Source organism: Garra rufa, chromosome 23 (genome assembly GCF_049309525.1).
Source record: "Garra rufa chromosome 23, GarRuf1.0, whole genome shotgun sequence".
Classification (NCBI taxonomy): Eukaryota; Metazoa; Chordata; class Actinopteri; order Cypriniformes; family Cyprinidae; genus Garra; species Garra rufa.
The window spans coordinates 15,528,678-15,550,943 of NC_133383.1; the positions used below are offsets into that span (position 1 = coordinate 15,528,678).

The following is a 22,266-nucleotide window of genomic DNA, read 5'->3' on the forward strand; positions in this document are numbered from 1 at the left end:
ACTGAACAAAATGAAATTTTCACTTCGAAACTGATAGTAAATTTCACAAATAATTGAAAAGAAATAGCTAAATAAAATTCAAATTTAAAGTAGAAAGACTGAAATAATATTTTCTTACAAAATATATTTTAACAATATTTATTTCTTTTTATTATTTTTTCTCTTTTTCTGTCTGGTTAGAAAAAAAATTAAACATTTTCCACATCTGTTCATTATGTGTTTTGATGCAAGTAAATTCTATGTAGATTTATGCTTTATTTTGAAAAAAAGAAACGTTTTTTTTTTTTTCAAACGACTGAACAACATGAGAATTTTTTTCAGAAAAATTGACTTAGTAAATTCCACAAATAATTACAATCAATTTCTAATAGAACATTTTCAAAGAAACAGCTAAATAATAAACTAAATACAAATGAAACTTTGAAGTATGAAGTGTGAAATAGTATTTTCTTACAAAATGTATTCTAACAATATTTATTTTATTTTACTTCTAAAAATCTTTTAGTTTTAATTTTTTTGAAACAGTACACTTTCTGTCTAGTTAGAAAAAAGATTAAACATTTTTCACATCTGTTCATTATTTGTTTTAGTGCAAGTAGAATTCTATTTTGCATTTTTTGTTTGTTTTTTTTGTACTTTTTTTAAACAACTGAACAACATGAGATTTTTTTTTCAGAAAAATTACTTTGAAAGATTTCACTTAGAAATTGATCGATTTTACAAATAATTACCAATAAATGCCTAAATATATAAATAAACAAAATACAAATAAAACTCCACATCTGCTCAGTATGTGTTTTGATGCAAGTAGAATTCTGTCGATTTATGTTTTATTTAAAAAAAAAAACCAACAACTGAACAAAATAAGAATTTGTTCAGAAAAATGTACATTGAAAATTTTAATTTAGAAATTGATAGTCAATTTTACAAATAATTACAAAGAAATAGCAAAATAAATGAATAAAATAAATAAGATACTAATAAAAATTTTGACGTAGAAAGGCTAAAATACAATTTTCTTACAAAGTGTATTCTAGTATTTATTTTATTTTACTTCTAAAAATTTTTAGTGTTTTGATGCATTTTTTTGCCATTATATTGATTGATTGTTATGTAGTTATTAAAGTGTTTGAGTATAATTTTAATACTTTAAAAAGTATGAGCGATAATAAAAGTAATGCTTTCTTTACCAATCACCCCTAACAATATATATTGAAAATATCAGACATAATGTTATCTACAACAGCCTGAAAAATAATTACTGGCTATCAGTATTTTCCAAAATTTCTATTTCTGTTTTGTTTCCGTCAGTTACTTGTGTTAGACTCTGATTAGTATCCCACACTTCCTCATGACAGGAAGACCATCGCACTCCTTTAAAGGTGTGTGTGACAGGTACGGCTACTGGCTAAGAGTGTATGTGTGAGAGAGAGACTGTGGGACCTCCACGTTCTCTGCCCTCTTTTACCGGGGTACCCCATCATGTGTCTTCTCACTCAACGGTCGAGAGTCCCTGGTGTTGGTGATAGCTCAGGCCTCTTTGACAGAGAGAGGACAGGGGGCGACTTAACACCCCAAACCCCCACCTCCAGCTGCCAGGATAGGGCACACAAATGACAGAGGCGTCCTTGAATCTGTCGACAGAACTAGCTGTGGGTGCTGAGGTACCCCTCCCATCTGCACAAGATGGCTATTTCCTCCTTGCTATACCTGCCCCCACAAACAGGCCCAAACTTAGATGCACATAGGCATAGACATCCAGTGCCATTGAACACCATGAATGACTTTGTCCATGGTAACCCAGTATGTCGTTCTTTGATCCCACTTTTACAGGAAGAGTCCATGTAACTGGAAAACATCAAGATATTGTTGATGAAATCCGAGAGCTTTCTGACCCTGTATAGACAGCAACGCAACTACCATGTTCAAGGCCCAGTAAGGTAGTAAGGACATCGTTAAAATAGTCCATGTGACATCAATGGTTCAACCGTAATTTTAAGAAGCTACAAAAATACTTTTTGTGGGCAAAGAAAACCAAAATAATTACTTTATTTAACATTTTCTTCTCTTGTCAGTCTTTGACGTGCATTCACAGGAGAACCACGACGTATGCGTGTGGTGCTGCTGATGCAGGAGCTGGCACTTTGATGTAGAACCCAGACGGAATTGTGGAATCCAGTCATAAAAATGAAGAATGTCATGGAATTTGCTGGTTTGTAGGTCAGTACACTCAAATCAGAACACGAAATGGAGTAGATGTGGATGTGAATATTACGCTGCAGAAATACTATTTGAATATGAAACTGGTATGTTCTGCTTTTCTCTGTGTGTGTGAATGAATGGCGCAGACGAGCAGTTTCGTTTACTTCACACATACCGAAGCGCTTACGACGCTCACAATGTTTTCAGCCTCTGCCGCCTCAACAAATGAGTACATGAACATATAAACAAACTGCTCTGAGAGTCATTTCATGAGCATTTTACCATTTCTTTTGAGAAAAACTATCATTATGATATCATATACAAACAAAAACTTAAGGGGCTTCACAGCAACCCATCAAAATAAACGTTTGGTTTAACTTGAATAAACTCTGACAGAAATATAATACTTAATGTAGTGATAGTACCACTTTTACTAATAAAATTAATATAACATTATTTTTAAGGAATATGTACAGTTGAAGTCAAAAGTTTACATACTTCTTGCAGAATCAGCAAAATGTTAATTCTTTTACCAAAAAAAGACAAAATACATGTTATTTTTTATTTAGTACTGAACTGAATACGATATTTCACATAAAAGACATTTACATATAGTGTAATAATGCTGAGATAACAGAATTTGTGTGATTTTGCTGAAGAACAGCAGGCAGTTTTACTGTTCAGGACAAACAAGGGACTCATGAACGACTATCACTAAACAAACAAACAAAAAAAACAGCTGTGGATCATTCAGGGAGCAACACAGTATTAGGAATCAAGTGTATGTAAACTTTTGAATGGGGTCATTTTTATAAATTCAACCATTTTCTCTTGTGGACTATATGTAAATGTCTTTTATGTGAAATATCTTATTCAGGTCAGTACTAAATAAAAAAAATATTTTGGTAAGTGCTTAGTGATTCTACAAGATGCATGTAAAATTTTGACTTCAACTGTACATATTCCTTAAAAATAATGTTATAATAATAATTTCAGTAGGCACTAAAAAAATAACATGCATTTTGTATGATCCCTCTGTTTTTGGTAAAATAACATTTTGCAGATTCTGCAATGTGTATGTAAACTTTTGACTTGTTAACTTGACTTGTTTTGATTTTTATAAAATCAAATAATTAGAGATGCTTTTGATTATTAAAATTCAATGAAACCATTAACCAAGTGGAATCCAGAAGATTATAGGAAAACAGAATTTGTAAAAAAAAAAAAAACTATTTTAAAAGGGCCTTAATTTGTTAAACTTATAAATTGCTGTTTAGTTGTGCAAGTTACATGATTTCAATTAAATTAGACATGTTTTGATTGATATTTTTTATTTTAGCCATTAAAACAGTCTAGAAAAAAATGAATTTAGAAAAATCAAAACAGAATTGGAAAAAAAAATAAAACAGAATTGGGGAAAAATAACAATTTCATAGGACCAGAAAATACGAACAATGAGTCTCATTTGTAAAATGTTGTGCAGAAACCATCCTACCCACAGGGCATCCAAGATGTAGGTGACTCTGTTTCTTCAGTAGAACACAAAGATTTCTTAACTTAAACCGTTGCAGTCTGTCAGTCATATAATGGCAGTCAATGGGACCCAAGGCTTTGAGAGTCAAAAAAAACATACACAGACAAAACCAGATTAAACCCTGGGGCTCGTGGCGATACATTAAGGTTTTTGACACACTAAACAATCGGCCTGTGCAAGAAACTGAACAGTATTTATATATTTTTTTTTTACCTCTTAAGACCTCAATGTATCATCACGAGTCACAGGGTTTAATTTGATTTTATCTGTGTATGGGTCAAAGACGTAAAAGGGTTTAAGCATAAAAACAAGTGTAATACTGCTTTAAATTGTTTTTCCCAAAAAAATATTTAAAAGTTTTCTGTTTAATTTTATTGCATTTTTTTGTTTGTTTTTCTAAGCAAAAAATAAATATCATACATTTTTCCCTAATTAACAGAAGACACCCACTAAAATGTCATTCAGTGTAACAGTCTTGTCAGGCATATTTACAACAAAAATCAATTTGTTCCATATTAAAAGACGAATTACTTTCACCCCAAATGCTAGTTAGTTGTAATTCTACAATTTTTAAAATTGCCACTATCCTAGGTTTTGCCCATCTGTCAGTAAGAATTTTTTACTCTTTTAAAACACAATAAAATGTAATATGCTCTCTTATTCATTTATATATTTTAATATGCACAAGTCAGAATAAGCATGTTGTTTGAACTTTTACACAAATATTGTGTTACACTGAATGACAATGTAACATTAATGTAACCAAATTTTAACATTTTGTTCTCCAAAAACTAGTTTGAAACCTTAAAAGTAGACACTTTGCTCACATTTAATAAGCTTTCTATGGACATAAAATCACTTTTGTAAATTTTGTAAAACGTAGACATCTTAACGTGTTTGACTTGTACATTTTTTGTTTGTTTTTGACTCTCAAAGCTGTGGATCCCATTGACTGCCATTATATGACTGACAGACTGCAACGGTTTGAGTTAAAAATCTTTGTTTGTGTTCTACTGAAGAAACAAAGACACCTACATCTTGAATGCTCTGGGGGTAAGCAGATAAACATAAAACAGTCATTTTTGGGTCAACTATCCCCTCAAATATGCGTACGTGTGATTCATAGAATATATGTGCGTGCAGAGATGTGAAATCTATGAATCGCAAATGATCTTAAACTTGTGTGCAACTGAATGATTCAGCGCTCTGTCTTGTAAACGACTCCTAAATAATGTCATTAACATATAAAAGATCACCAGTGATCGTCCAAATACTTTAATTTAGAACAGCGATCTGCAAGAACAGCTTACATTTTCAGAAAACTTGCAGTACTTCGACAAGAAAAAGTGTGCACATCTGCTCAGAGCCTGAAGTGACGCTAAGCACTTTTCCACATCAAATGCAGTTTTTACAAATATGAGCGTTGCAGTGGATTTAACAATCAACACTTTTAAAAATAAAGGTGCTTTAAAAGGTTCTTCACAGCAATGCCATAGAAGCAGCATTTTTGGTACCACAAAGAACCATTCATTCAAAGGTTCTTTAAAAAAAAAAACATCTCTTTCTTACCTTTTTATAATCTGAAGAACCTTCTTTCGCCACAAAAAAGGTTCTTCAGATGTTAAAGGTTCTTTATGGAACCATTTAGACAAAAAAGGTTCTTTTATGGCATCGTGAAGCAATTTAATTTTAAAGAGTGTAAAATCAAATCTGTGCGATGCTGACTATTCCATCACAAATATCTTAATTTGTGTTTGGAAGATGAACGAAGGTCTTACGAGTTTGGAACGACATGAGGGACAGATTACTGACAGAATTTTTATTTTCACCAATTTTTTATTGTAGTATAAACTGATTTTGTTCCCAGTAGGCTAATAAAATTATGTAAACTAGAAGTTACAAGTTACATTGCAGTCAGGGCTTCATGTGATTTTCACAAAACGGTGAGCAAACGTTTTTGGAGCCTCTAGATCTTTTGCTTAAACTCGTGTTATTAGGATAATAGCGCTAATCTGCGTTGAACGTCTGGTTCAACACTGATACGGAGCACAGGATGTCATGAGTTTGCTTACTATCTGCAGTTGTATTTGGGTTATAATCGACTTGAAAAGTGATGTACGAGCACGTCGCTTCCTTCTCAGCGGTCCCTCTTTACAAATGATTTTCTGTTACAGGATTTTCCTCGGCATGTATGAAAACGTCAGCGTTGTTCTTGGCCCAAAAGCCATCCCAGCATGAAAAACCCTTGCGAGTCCATGACAACAGCTTGGCTAGCTAACAAGGCGAAACTGTTCTGTATACGGAACTGTACACTTTCATCATTAAAATCCTTTCAGAATACGTGCTAATCACCCCCACACTGATTTCTAGACTACCGCAAACAAACCAAATGCTGTAAAACCTGGCTAGTGTTGCGTTGTCTGCTTTTCTGGCCGAACTTGCAATCTCGGTCAACATGTGCTCGCCTGGTGGAGCTCATGACCTCAGAGTGTTAAAACAGAGCTAAAGCCAAGAGGCTCGTCTTAACGCTAACCCCTTGAAAATCCCTTTCCGCTCTGGTCGTACCATGAGAAGCAATTACGGGTGAAATTTGAACGTAATAAGTGTTTGTAACGTTTCAGTCCAGCTACGTCATCTTCTCTGTTGTTGTAAAACCTGAATAGAACAACAGTCGTACTTGAAGTAATGGACAATTAAACTTTGTGAAGAGCTGAGCTCATTGTGCCAAGCGCGAGGTTTTGCTAGCGCTAGCACGGTGCTATTTATTAGGCTATGGTGTCCAAACAAACACTTTCCCAGGGTTTTTGAGTTTGAGAGACCACTTCTTGTGTGCTTTTAATCGAAACAATAACAAGTGTGAGATGATTTATAGAAGTGTCACGCGTAATTGTGTTAAATTGTTATTTGCTCAAGACGAGGAACTTAAATTAATGACAACTATGTTTTTGCAATCAGTCTTGCTCAACATCCACTTGAATTAAAGGAAAAAAGGGAGTCGCGCAGGTTTAAATGGTAAAGATTTTTAATTAGCTCATAAATATTTCTTTTTTTAATTCAGCATACAAAAATGACAGTATGTACATCCACAGATAAGTGGTTCAAGAAGGCCGTAATGGGTGACCCACATATTCTGTTCACATGCTCAGAGAGGTTTGGCATTTGAATGTCAGCATTTTTTTTATGTTGGGTAAAAATATAACAAGGCACAACACATATAGTCCAATGTCCTTGTTGATATACGTGGAATAAATACAGGTATTCTCCCTCTAGAGTTGACGTAACCAACCAACCAACAGGTGGAAGCCATTGAAAAAATCCTCATTCAAAAGCCACATTTGAAGTTCCCTTTTGCACTCATCAGTCTACTAAACAGTCTTAACTGGTGAAAATAAAGTACCGTCTGAGTTTTGAGGTCTGATTCCGTTAGAACTTGGAATGTGGAATCCTGTGGAACGTCGAGCGATTCCGAAGGTTGCTCAAAGAAGAGTGCTCAAACTCAAAAACAGGGAAAATGTACCTTTGAGAAAAAAAAAAAAAAAAACTCAGGTGTTGTGTAAGAAAATAGACTTTAAAATCTGGATAAAGGAGCATATGATTTTATGCTTAAAACAAACATGAGGAGTAAAAATCCTCTTGAGGACAGTGAGCTCATTTGTGTAGTAAAAAAATAAAGTCCAGCTTCTGAGTTCTTTAGAAAAGTTCATAAAGCCAAAAATAAACCGTTTGTCTTCTCAAAAGCATATAAGCTGGAAAAGCGTAAGACAAAAGTTGGTAACATGCTTTGGTTATTTGTGGCCAAAGGTTATGCTCCACACCCAGGCTGAATATATCTAGAACAGAAGCAAGTCTTGAAAATGTTCAGCTCGTTCGACCAAAGTCTGGGAATTCGAGTGACAGTTCTGTCCAGTTCAGTGATTCCAGATCTCCTTTAGATTAGTTTAGTTGAGAATAGGTACGTGTGATGGGGATCGGGACAACTGCGGAGCTGACTCATTTGCACACGTATTTCTCCACAGTCCTCTCGCACTTCTTGCACGTGACGTAGCAGCACCAGTGGTATTTGCAGTGGCATCGCTCCACCACTCTCTCGGAGTACGGGTTGTAGCCTCTGCCGCAGCACATCAGATCACAGCTGTCACTTCCGCTGGAGGTTTTATTGCACTGCCTGCAGAAGAAACAAAAAAAGAGCTTTATAGTAATGCTGTACCACCAACAAACATTATCCACCTTTTTCTTCAACGCGGAAGTAAGCCTATGGGTGAGACTTCGTTCATTAGACACTATAGGGAAATAACGAGATGAATAACAATGTGCTGTAAATAGTAAAACTATTTGCACGACAAACCAGTGTGCTCATAATTAAGATTATTACATTAAAATGATATGGTAAGACACACCAATTTGCAATATCAGGCAGCAAAACAAGCTGTTTTGTACAGCTAAAAATAGCTGGATGCAGGTGAGACTGGAAGCCAAACCCACAAAATTGACAAATGATACAGAATTTCCCACTCTTACGGGAAGAAAACGATGGATAAAAAGAAAAAGAAAATTATTGCTGTCAGTGGGTTCACAACACTAACTGGTCATAAAGAATGCTGTTCTTAGGGAACTTTTATATTTATATATTTTTAATAGATCATGTTAAAAACAATGCTTTGAGTGCGGCAAAGCACACAAATTTGGGTAAAATACACATTTTTATAGAAATATTACTTTTCTGTTATTTTATATTTTTTATAAAAATAAATTTTTAATTATATGAGATTGTTTATCAGCATAGTGTATGGATTGTATGGTTATTCTATGGTTTTCTATGATTTCTATGATTTTATATATAAAAAGAATTTATTATATGAGGTTTTTTTTAAATATATATTTAAAAAAAATGTCTATTTAAAATTATTTGACATTTTATATCAACACTTTGTGTTTGGTAACTTTTTATCAGCATTTCATATTATTGAGGAATATTTTTTATAGAAAAATATTTTTCTATGATTTTAGATTTGATAAAATATATATATTTTAATTTTTATAAAATATACATTTCTAAACATTAAGTTATTTAACAATATTTTTTATATTAACAATTTTGGTAACACTTTACAATAAGGTTTCATCAGCTAACATTAGTTATTTTTTATCAGCATTTCATATAGAGGAATGTTTTCATAGAAAAATCTGTGAAAATATTTATGTTATAAAATAGTATTTTATTATAGCTTTTATAAAATATATATTTAAGTCATTTTACATTATTTTATATAAACTCTTTTAAGTAACACTTTACAATAAGGTTTTATTAGTTAACATTAGTTAATTACTTTGGTTAACATGAAGAAAGAATGAACAGTACGTCTACAGCATTTAATAATCTTGGTTAATATTAATTTCAACATTAACTAATGCATTATTAAAATTAAAAGTTGTGTTTAACATTATTTTTTATCGGCATTTCATATTATTGAGGAATATTTTTTATCGAAAAATCTTTTAAAATATTTTCTATTTTATAAAACAGTATTTGTTATATTTTTGATAATATTTGATAATTTTTATAAAAACTTAAGTCCATTTTAAGTAATTAGATATTATTTTATATCAACACTTTTCAGAAACACTTCACAATAAGGTTAATTAGTTAACCACATTAATAACATGAACTAACAATGAGCAATACATCTACAGCATGTAATAATCTTGGTTAATATTAATTTCAACATTAATGCATTATTAAAATCAAAAGTTGTTTAACATTATTATTTTTGGTTACACTTTATATTAGGTGGCCTTACCTATTATGTACTTACATCAAAAAATAAGTAAAATGTACTTAATGTGGTCATATTGCATTGCAAAACACTTTTGCTTCTATTAAGGTGGGATATAGGTAAGGTTAGGGACAGGTTTGTTGGTATGGGTAGGTGTAAGGGTGGGTTAGGGTGTAAGGGTAGCGCTGGGCGATTTGGCCTAAAATCAAAATCTCGATTAATTGAACAGTTTAACCCCATTACAATTAATGAACGATTATTTTATTCATTAATAAAATTATATTTAATTATTTAAATAATATTTATTTTTTTTGCCCTCATAGTTCACTGACAAGTTTTGTACAGTAAATATGCTCACATATTACAAGTGAGAGATTTTTGAATGAAGGGTGCACACACACTATCTACTATCTATGATTATTTATTGAACATCAGTGTTGAACAACTGAAATTAAAGCACACATTGCTTAAAACGAAAAGTCACATTTTTCTTAAATTAGTGAAAATAAATAACTTGCACTTTTGGAAACAAAATTAATTATTTATAAAATAATAATAAATACTAAAAGTAGAAAATAAGCAGTATCTCTTCTAAATAAAATTACTCTTGTATATTCTGTAAATACTTTTTACTGTATAAATACTGCTTAAGCTCTCCATCGACATGTCGGAGGAATAACGTAACGTAACAGAGCGGGGTCACCTGACTCCACACGCAGTAATGTTTTTAAAGGGAAAGTAATTGAAATAATTGACCTGGAAAAATTTGATCGATTATAGGTTCTGAATGTCGATTTCGATTACTTTTCGATTAATCGCCCAGCCCTATGTAAGGGATGGATCAACAGTGGTAATTACAGATGTAATTACACATAGGTTTTTTAAAAAAGATATGTACACAAGTACATTGTACTAAATTATTAATTTAAATGTAAGTACATAGTAGTTAATGCCACCTAATGTAAAGTGGGACCTTATTTTTTATTAGCATTTCATATTGAGGAATATTGTTCATAGAAAAAGCAGTGAAAATATTTTCTATAGTTTATGCTTTTATAAAGTAGTATTTTTATTATAGTTTTTATAAAATATATATTTAATCATTAAGTTGTGTTTGTTAACATTAGCTAATATACTGTGAATTAAACTAACGATGGACAACTGTTTTTTTTATAAACTAATGTTAACAAAGATATAAATACTGTAAAAATCTATTGTTCATTGCTTGGTAAAGTTAATACATTGTTAGCAAATGACACCATAGTGTAAAGTGTTACCCACTTTTCAATACTGAGGGAATTATATTTTTCATAGAAAAATCTCTGGAGGTATCATTTTTAAATTTAACACTTTTTCATATTGAGGGAATGATCAATTTGTATCAACATACTTGAAGAAACCTTTTCTATATGTATCATTTTTTAATTTTAAAATTATTAAACTATTTTTTTGAATGTTAAAAAATAGCCTATCAATGTTTTTCAATATTGAATGGGAAAAAATGTATTTACGTACTTAAATTCATAAATGTACTGAATAATAAACTAATAAGTTAAACTAACTCAAACCTAATCCAAGCTGTTTTGTACATGGAACTTCATGAACATGATTTTAAAAATACATTGACACAAATAGATGACCAAACATTTCTCCGTGACCATGAGAGCAATTACTAAACACAAGCGTCTTTTCAAACCAAGGTAAACATTTAGCTCAACCACATATTAAACCAACAGCACTAAACCTTCTTATAGCCCGTTTTAAGAGCCAGTTGATTCGTACCCAGGGAACATTTTCTCTTGCATTTAAGTGGATCCTGCAGACGCCCTCATGCACTGAAGCCTGAGGCATCTTGAGCAATGAACAGCCCAGTCATAAATCACACGCTGTACACTAGGGGTCGGCCTGTGTGTAGCCCTCTCCGCGTAAGTGCATTGTTTTATAATTGTGTGGTGTTAATGCTCAGGGTGCTGAGAGACAGACAAGAGGGGACGGCTACCACGAGGAGAATGCTGTTATTTAAAACTAAAGCAAAAGTCTCTTCCAGGTAAATATGCTTTAGGACTCAATGAGTAGCATATTTTCTGCTGACCTGCACCAATGAGTCATACAGTATATAATTCATGAAGAGACCTTTAAAAATAATTAAACAAGAAGTCTAAATTTAGTGCATTCTGCTTCCAAACTCCTAACGTCTCTAAAGTGATCTGGTTTTACCATCAGTTTAGCAATTTAACAGCTGTGAGCAGAACTTTATAAATTTTACCTCAAAGTGAAAACACATTTTCAAACATCTTTTAAACAGCTCTCACTCACTCAGATTGTTTCTTGTTTCTTTAGTGATACCGATCATCTCTGAGCCTCTGGGATGTTGTTCTGTCTGAACTTCTAATGCGCCAATTTCATTAATGGCAGTCTTGCGGCCCACAAAGCAGCATGAAGAACACGGAGAGCAATGTAAGTTCAGATGGGACAGATGAGATACGTTCAGGGCTGCTCTAAGCTTGTCATTTGGTCTCTCCACATCTCTCATCGCCAAATCAGATTAGAGAAGCCATCTCTGCATGTCTAGTTAGGGTAACACTTACGGCTCATTATCTTAAGAACCTTCAAATCACAAAGAGAGGATGTGCAGTGATAGCAGCTTCCTGACTTTGTGGGTGAATCTCATGAAGGAAAAAAAAGCCCAGGTCATGTTTCACCACAACATCAAATAAAAAAGAAAAACAAAAATATATATTATTTAAATAATAATATTTAATGATAAAAATGTGGTTCTAATTTTCTTAATGTGCTTAATTATCAATAGAATAATTTATTTTAATAAAAATTAAACATTCCAAAATCATCATTATAGAAACATTCCAAAAACGTAGGATGTGCAAATAAAACAATGTTTTTAATGCGACAAAGCACAGGTATTTTGGTAATAAAAGACCTTTTTTATTATTTCACATTATGTGGAAATATATTTTCTGTTTTTTTAAATATTTTTCATAAAATATACACTACCAGTCATAAGTTTTTGAACAGTAAGATTTTTCATGTTTTTAAAGAAGCCTTTCTGCTCACCAAGCCTGCATTTATTTGATTCAAAGTACAGCAAAAACTAACATTTTGAAATAATTTGACTATTTAAAATAACTGCTTTCTTATTGAATATATTTTAAAGTTGAATTATTCCTGTGATTTTAAAGCTGAATTTTTAGCATCATTACTCCAGTCACAAGAGCCTTCAGAAATCATTTTAATGTTCTGATTTGCTACTCAAAATAACAATTATTGTTATTATGTTGAAAACAGCTGAGTAGAATTTTTTCAGGTTTCTTTGATGACTAGATAGTTTAAAAGGAAAGCATTTATCTGAAATAGAAATGTTTTGTAACATTATAAATGTCTTGATCATCACTTTTGATCAATTTAAAGCATCCTCGCTAAATCAAAGTATTAATTTCAATCATTTCTTTCCTCTCAAAAAAAAAATCTAAATAAAAATTATACTGACTCTTTTGAATGTTTTTTGTCAAAAGCTTTTTAAATGCTGATCTTTGGATCTTTCTATTCATCAAAGAATCCTGAAAAAATGTACTCAACTGTTGTTTAAATGTTTATAATAATAATAATAATCATCATCCTTGAACATCAAATCATCATATTAGAATGATTTCTGAAGGATCATGTGACACTGAAGACTGGAGTAATGATGCTGAAAATTTAGGTTTGACCACAGGAATAAATTGCATATTAAAATATATTCAAATAGAAAGCAGTTATTTTAAATAGTAAAATAGTTCACAATATTTTGCTGTATTTTGGATCAAATAAATACAGGATTGGTGAGCAGAAGTGATTTAAAAAACATGAAAAACCGTACTGTTCAAAACATTTTGACTGGTTGTACATTTGTAAAATAAAGCAAAATAATATATTTTTTTTTATTTAAAAAAAAATCACATTGTCATAATTTGTATGGTTTAAAGAGTTTAAATATTGTATGAATAATGATTTTTTGGCATTACAGCAATAAGAAGGGGCTTTTTCCCCAAGGGGAAGTGTGCTTAATTGTTATGAAATACAATGCAAAAATGTTCATTCTTTCTACTACTGCTTTTAGGGTAAAACATGACCTGGACTTCTTCACAGGGTTCATGAGATTCGGCTTTGTTTTTAAGATAAAATTATAATAACTGACTTTCCAACACAATGTATATCTAAGGACAACAGGTGTTGTAGTCACATATTTTAGAGACAGGTATGGAATTATGGGATAAACAGAGGTGCTGAACCCCCAACATACCATAGACCACCATGGAAGAAGCAACATGTGCGACACACACAGTTCCCTGCTGACGTTCTCTATTGATTACAAAACACACCAGTGTCTTGTGACCAAGTGCCAAGCACTAAATATATGAACAGAGAGCACGTGTGAGTACTCTTATCAGCACGACGGCTGAAGATGCATACTGTGTGTTGAGTGCACCTGACATATAGCATGTCTATAGGTTATCAGCGCACTGACCTTTAATACTGAGTTTAAGAATTTTGAAAGTTATAGTACCGACTCAAAAATTTGACTGGATGAGCCACATTCAAATACGTTGTGAAGTATCAACCGTCTTTTGTTGCTTCCACCATTTTGAGCTGTAGTTAGGACTGCAGATTGCTGAAAATTCATGTCATGTGAGCCAATAGCTCCACAAAGCTTAGCCAAAAAAAAGCGACACGGAGCATGTTTAAGTGCAAACATAACAAAAGCGAGGAAGCTGAGGTTATTCCATTCTTACCTAAATCTACACCTGTGTGTCCACTGATAAAGCAATAGGAAATAAGCAGGAAGAATACATTGTCGAGCTAATCTGTGTGTGCAGAGCTGCTATCAGCCGAGAGCTCTTAGCTCTGTGAATAGCAGCATTACTCACAGACAGACTGTGATAATGGTAAAGAGGACACAGTCACTTTGGACATGTCAGAGACACGCGTTTACACACACGCACAAAGTCCAGCTTTATCAGGGCTTTTCGATAGAAAATAGTGCCACCACAGAAGGAAAAGATGAGACATCTTATGAAGTGACAATGAATAACCCAAGACAAACATCTCATGACATGAGAATCGTGTTTAGAGACCTGGCAAGTTAAAATTGTTTTTTTAAAGGTGGAATAGTTTGCTTTTCTGATCAGCAACAAATCAGAAAGTTAAAAAAGTAAGTTAAATTTGACTTTTCTGGCCTTCAGCTTACAAGTTTACAAATTAAGATCGATTACTACCGACACATACTTGGTTGGCTCCTACTAAAAATGATTGGTATGACTGGACATGAATGGAATATACAATAATAAACAAAATTATTTAATGAAATAAAAATGTAGGCATGTGAAAATGTTGTTAGGGAATTTATAAACCTTACAACAGTGTTTTAATGGCATGTTATAAAATAAAAAAATCTAAGATTAAAGTCATAATATTTCGAGAATTAAGTCGAAATATTTTGGAGTGGGTGTGTCCCAGCACTGGGGTTGCACTAGTTAGTGCACTCTCAGGACTGGGTTGCGTCAGGAAGGGCATCCGGCGTAAAAACGTGCCAAATCGGCTGTGCGGATCACTCCGCTGTGGCGACCCATGATTAGAAGGGAGTAAGCCGAGAGAGAAAGAAGTAGTCGTCTAAATATTTTGATAATAAAATTGAAATTTCGAGAATAAAGTCGAAATATTGACAGTGTCAAAATAAGGATAATAAAGTCTAAATGTTTTAAGAATAAAATCAAAATTAAGAGAATAAAAGTCTAAGTGTTTTGAGAATAGTCAAAATATGTTGAGAATAAAGTCAAAATTATAAGAATTATTTTGTAGCAATTACAAGATTAAAGTTATAATATTTTGAAAGTATATTCTAGCCTATTGCTCACGCAAGTGGCCTGGATTAGGAGCACGGCGAGTTATTCCAAAGTCTTAGCTTTCAAAATCTGTCAGTTTTATAGCGAAATAGAAACAATATGTCTGTTACAATAATGTTTTTTTCCTGCTCTTTAATGTGGGCTGACAGATCGTCGTATTCGCCTCAGTTTAATCGGCATGTGAATCTGTCATCTTTCTGATTACAGTAAGACATTTGTTTCATTAAATTAAGCTATACTGTTTTTTCATTCCTTCTGATGTTCCTTCATGTTTATATTGTGCTATAAACTTGAAATGAAGAGGAAAAACATTTAATATAACTCAGCTTTCAAATATGAAATACAAATTATAAAAGCAACAAAGCACAAAATTATTGTGATTACTTGGGTGGCTACAAATAATGAATGGAAGACGTTAAATATTATTTCCAATCATTTACTGTATTATACCGTGAATAAAACAGCTTGTGAATAATCACTTATATACCACAGAAAAGACAACAATATAACTTATGTTAACGAGTTGGCGTCCACTTCAACCTTTAGAACGTTTTATTGTTGTTTTTAATTAAATACATGTGAGGAATGAAAGATTGGACGCCACAGATGTTTTTGCGGAGTAGGTGGTGGAATTTTCACAAAGAAAACAGTATAAATTAATGAAACGAATGTCTCATTGTAATCGAAAAGATGACTGATTCACATGAATACCTCGTTCTGTTCCGCCACATTAAAGAATGGGGAAAAAAACATTATTGCAAGACACATTGTTTGTATTTTGCTATAAAACTGACAGATTTTGAAAGCTGAGATTTTGTTTTATATTAAAAGCACCAAAAGCACAAAGCTTATTGCTATTACTGGGTGGCTGGCGCACTACAAATAGACCTAATGAATGCAATCGAAGACGTGAAATATTATTTCCAAGCATAATGTCCCTGCGTGTATGATTTCTGCTAATAATCCCACATATATTTAAATGAATTCTAGTGACCTGGCAGCTTTTCACGATGCTCCCAATCTAGGCAATTTTTATGCGCAGGCTATACTCTCAAAATATATTAATTTAATTGCTAGGATTTAATTCTTGTAATTTCAACTTTATTCTCAAAACCTTTCGACTTTATTTTTTTAAATTTCGACTTTATCCTCTAAACTTTTTTTGACACTATTCTTGAAACATTTAACTTTATTCTCGTAATATTTCGACACTACTCTTGAAACATTTTAACTTTATTCTCGTAATTTCAACTTTATCCTCTAAACATTTCGACACTATTCCTGAAACAATACGTCTTTATTCTTAAAATATTATGACTTTAATTTCGCCATCATAAAAGCTGACTCAACTGGGCTAGCAAAAACAAAACAAAACATGAAGTATGTCATTTGTTGTTAAGTCTCACCTGTCCTGAGTACCGAAGGAGCCCAACTTGTCATTCTTCATGCAAAAGTCCGGTGAACTCTGCAGATAAACCAGCTCATTCTCTCGGACTGGCCGGATATCGATGTCTTTTGGGACGAGTTGCTTGCGTGTGCCCATGGGCCGATGAACCACCTTAGTGGCTGACAGATACTTGGTCTTTAGGTCTATGGCGATGTCCTTCAGGTCCTGTAGGCCTCTCCAACAGGTCCGAATGGAGCAAGAACCAGAAACACCATGGCATTTGCATTTCATAACCAGAGCATCTCGCAAAGCCTGCGTAGAGGGGAAAAAGTGGGATGGATTCAGATGAAGCCAATAATAAAATGACATTGTGACAGGGAATGATTAGTGAATTTGGACAGCTTTTGCTCATTACATATAATGTATCAAATAAAGAAAGAAAAAATACTTTGAAACCCAATCAGACTCACAATAACCCATTTTAATTCTACATGTGGTTTAAATCAGGTTTGTAATTCATATCAGACTCCATGCCCAGTTGTCTGGCAGATTAAGTCATGTGACTTGACTTTTATAGTGAATCATTGAAGCCACATGGTTTTGGTAAGGCACCACTTACCTGTCTGCCCACTTCGCTGTTGTGAAGATGCATCAGCTTGTTGGCATTCGAGCCAGACTTCTTTTTCATCTTCATGGGGGCATCAGAAAACTTTGAGCCCATGAGGAGACCGTAATGCAGGTTATCAGCACAGCCGCCCCACCTGTATCCAGGCTCAGGTATTTCACCTGGAATCGGGCCACATGTGCACAACCTCAGGTCTCCGGAGGTGCACGCCCGTGCTATAGTGTGACTTATAGCGGCTGCGGAGAGCGCGTATACGAATGCAGATTCCCTCGTTCCTGAAAGACAGATTGAAATGAGTTGCTTATTTACAAAATAAACATGAATTCTATATACTTTACAAAAAAACAAAGCAACATGAGAAACCTGTATGAAAGGATAATGGCAGAGATTATGGAACCGTTCTCACAGTGCACATATGTCATGACAAGATAATAGGTGTAGAAACAGGAGAGGCTCAACTTGACCCCGTACAAGGTACATCAAAGGCCGGTGCACTTATGAGAGGCAGGAGTGCTTTAACTCCTGACAAATGCAAACGCTTTGCGAGGACGGACGTCAAACCGTTTTCTAAAACTTCAACAAGATTTAGTTTGACCGTGATTAGTTGGATCAAGCTAAAACTCGTAATAAAAAAGTAGGGAGGACGAATTAAGCCAGCCGTCAAAGAGTGTCACCGTCGAGTTGAAATTCAAGACGTGATTCTGCCTCATTAATTCACTGCAAAAACCAAGATGACCTCATAATATCCCCTCTATTGTATTTAACTGATTTCATATTTCTTTAATTGGTTGACAGCTGAAAATCACATCTGTGCTGTAGGGGTCGGAGGGTTGCAGGGTAAAACTGTAGGCTTTAAACGACCGAGAAAAAAGGCAATTCTCTGTCCATTACTGACTAACTCGCTCAATAGCATCTCTCTCAGTGAGTAGAATGGATGCTATTGTTAGTCCTCACAGTAAACGCTGCTCCTCCGTGAAGCCTCTCATCAAACGGAGCATGAGAAAGAAGAGCGACGTGCAAGAATTCTACGGGTCGGAGGTTTCCGGGTGGGCATTTCTTTTATCATGCAGTGAGGCACTTAGACCGAATTACAGCATTTAACTGGCATAGTCTGCGTTACCCCGAGCGAGAGTGTTTAGAGATCACCTTATGCCATTGCCCTCATAAAGTTTTCCTTAAACAGTTAGATGGGTTCCTCAGACCTATTAAGGCTTTGAATGGAAACCACACTTGGGTATAAAGAGAGGTGTGTGGTTGCCTTCAAGCTTGCTGTGTCTAAACAGAACATCTGTGGATAGATTTCAGAAACGCTTCGCACAAAATAGACCTCAATTGGATATAAATCCTCCTTGGACATGATTTTCCTCTGTATCTCACCTCGTTCCAGGTCCGGGAGGAATTTTTGAGCATCAATGGAGGAACAGTTCCAGCGCATGTCTGCGAAGGTCTTTTGGCAGACCTTTTTAACCTCCCGTGCTGCTTGGATGATGGTTTGCATGAGTTCCAGGTTACTCCTACAGAGCTGAGCCTGCGAGGAGACGAGGCCTGGCAACGTCTTGCAGTGCTGGGTCTTGTTGATGTGTTGTGTGGTCTGCGATAGCGACCTAGATGAGGAAACGCATATGTTTGAACGGTGAACCATGTCTTATGAGTTGCAGATATTAAATCAGATTTCATATTACAAGTTCAACAGACACATTCAAATGTTTGGTGGTGTGAAAAGTGACCAAAATATTTGTGGCAAGTCTTGAGTTTAAAGTGACTGGATGAGACAAAGTCAAATAAATACGGTTAAGGCCAACTCTAAAATATTAGGAGAAACTCCTCGCACGCATTTAGGCTGCGGGCTAAAATTGTTCAGTGTCTCGCTCGCAAAGGCATGCAAACAACAACCCATTCCCAGAGATAATCAATCAAGATTAGACCAAAATGGAAGAAGATTATTTCTGCATCGCTTGGAAGCAAGAAAGGCACCAAAAAGCAATTGCCAATGGAAAAAATGTTGTTTATCTGCAAGATGATTCGGTTATTGTTAAGTTTAGTGAGCGTTCCATGGTAAAGCTGCAGTCAGACAATGCCAGAAGAATTTTTGCAAGCTTAAGTCATAGTAGAAAATGCAAATCTGAGATATTATCTTTCTGAAACTCCCTTAAAGATAAACAGTATTAATTTCAGTAAGGCTTGGTTGTGAAACCTATGCTTTTTTTTATTCCTTCTCTTTTACTAAACGCACACATTCGTGAGAACCAACTAATGCCCGCTCTACCTTTGCCTGTTTCAGATTAGGGGCTGCCACTTTATGTTCCATGATATGCTGTGACTGACAGACCCCTGTCTTAACCTCCACACACACACACACACACACACACACACACACACACACACGCTCCGTCTTTGTTATCCAGGGAACACAGGTGTTTATGGCGGCATCTGTTTTGCATTTCTTGCCATGCAATATCAAGACTGTGGAAAGCTCTACCAGCATCTTGTGCATGCAAAATGGCCTCTTCACAACCCAATTTCTCCGTCATCATGCAACAACATAATTATGGGAATACAAAACATTCTGCAGAACATTAGCAGGAAATTAGTGTTCTGCTGGATTTTCCTTTGATTTAATAGAATTCCGATAAGAGATTTTTCTAAAGTAGTTTCTTAGTTAAAACATCTCAAATGCATTTGAAACACTTTCATGTATATAAAATAAAAAGAGCAACTCACAGCCATCTGATTCCTGTGCACTGCTGGGACAGGAGCAGGAATGTGAGGAGACAGAGCGGGAGTGAAGGGAAGGTTCGCTTCATGCTGTACAATAAGATCCAGCTCAATCAGAAGACACTGATGCAGGTGCTCGCTGACCCCACTGCTTCTTGACACGCTTATAATTAAAAGCCAAAAGCCATGGCACTTAATCCTTATTTCCGTCCCTCTCCTGCTTGGAAAAATTAAAGAAATCAGATTCCGATTAGATCACGAAGGTTCATGTTATACTCTGATGATTGCTATGTAATGTGCACCAGACATCCTTTGAAGATTTTCCTTTTTTTATACATATAAAAAAAAGCCTTTACGAATTTTACTATTGCTCCAAATAGTAATTTTGTATTTTAATTATGTATTGTGTTTTTCTTCATTGTTGAGAATTTAATATAGTTTAACAAAATGTGCATTTTGTTTTTTGTGACAAGAAAACACTGAAAAAAGCTACTTAAACATACATTTTTTTTTAAATAATATGTTCAACTTTTTCAGCGCTTTTAGTACTCCGCATGCAAATTTCCGCAATATAGGTGTGGCAGTTTTTGGAATCTTATCAAATGTAATCAAATTATTCCATCTGCTCGAATAGGAGGGCAATAAACAGATACTAGCTCCCAGCGGACAGGCTGTCTGGCCTCAGGCATGATGCTTTTACATACAGACAGTGATTGTCCAGATTGCAGAGCTTTTTTTTTTCTTCCTTTTCCCTTCTGGCTATAGACCTACACCCAGAAAACTATACATTAAAAGTGCAATTACAATTACAAACGTAGCTATTGTATGAAAAATTATAGTACTTCCAGTACTCATTACGCTTAAAATGTTTTCTGCTATGGAAATTACTACTATAATTTCAACTGTAATCATTTCTACTATTACAGTTTATTTATTTTAGGTCTTTTATCAATAACAAAACACAAAGCGCAGTAACTCTGAGGCCACATTGATTTTACTAACTAATTTAAGGTAGCAATTAAACGTTTGATTTTCAGTTTCAACACAGTATATACTAAATATAAAGAAATAAATGTAAAATATGTAGTGTAGTTTATATCCTATGTGTTATCTATAATATATACCATTCGCACGGACAGCTATACGGACTTTAATATTTAATGAGAGCTCATATACAGCCTATGTAATTAAACAAATCTCATGATATGAACTTTTTAAAGATATTTGCGATTTGTTTGACTTATTTTGTGTACATCTTTACAAAATCAAGAAAACAGCTTCACTCTTGCTTTCTCTAAGTTTGTACTTAATCGTTTATCTCGTTTTTTCACTTTGAGGGGAAACGAGGTAAACTTAAAATGTAATTAGTTTACTCGATAGGTGCCCTTACGAAAATGAACCATGGGTTTGTTATAAATAAAACAAAAAAACATGGTTTTGCTATACCAACCATAATTTAACGACATAATTTGCAGTAAACTATAGTTATACAAATGGTAATCGATATGCCAATAAACCATTATTGCTACACTTTTACTGCAATAAAACCATGGTTAATTTTCGTAAAGGTGATCTATAATTTAGGCACTACTGCAGATTATTAGTTTAAATTGCGTCAGGGATGATATTTGGCTCCTAAAAATATTTGTAAATAAGTTCAGAGTTAAGAAACGTTAGGGAACGCACTTTCATCCTCACCTTTATCAAACGGAGGCTGACGCCAAAAAATGCCGCTTGTGGAAAGTAATCCAAAGTTTAATTTAAATCCAGTCAGAATTCTCTAGCCAACGGTTTAAACGTTAGTTAATCCGTTTTTGTGAAGTCCGAGTGAGAAAGCATCATGCAACAGTCCACCGATAAAGAGATGTGTGTTGGTTTAGCGGTGCGGTGCGGTGAGGTGCTGCTCGGGCGCTGGAATCTGCTGGACTGACGGTGCAGACGGAGCTCGAGACTATATGAGCCCGAGCGCCACTTTGATCTCGAGCTGATGTCAGGGGCCATTAGCATAACAAAGTGGTTAAGGTTTCCAAGCCAAAGAAAACGCTGAAAATATGATCTGTGACACTCTGACATCTCGCTACTTTTGACACGGAATTTCAACGGTTGTTTTTTTCGAGGCTATTTTCATTATA

At 34.2% G+C, this 22,266-nt stretch overlaps 1 protein-coding gene across 1 annotated transcript; it reads right to left on the reverse strand.

The window, feature by feature from the left end:
- Positions 1 to 6,740: 6,740 nt before the first annotated feature.
- Positions 6,741 to 22,050, reverse strand: wnt11 (wingless-type MMTV integration site family, member 11). The gene is made up of 6 exons (XM_073829691.1): positions 21,833 to 22,050; positions 20,141 to 20,351; positions 18,797 to 19,023; positions 17,414 to 17,694; positions 16,814 to 17,106; positions 6,741 to 7,901 (listed from the first exon to the last, which is right to left on the reverse strand). The coding sequence occupies exons 2-6, from the start codon at positions 20,221 to 20,223 to the stop codon at positions 7,727 to 7,729; spliced, it is 1,059 nt and encodes a 352-aa protein (XP_073685792.1). The 5' UTR covers positions 20,224 to 20,351; positions 21,833 to 22,050; the 3' UTR covers positions 6,741 to 7,726.
- Positions 22,051 to 22,266: the final 216 nt, after the last annotated feature.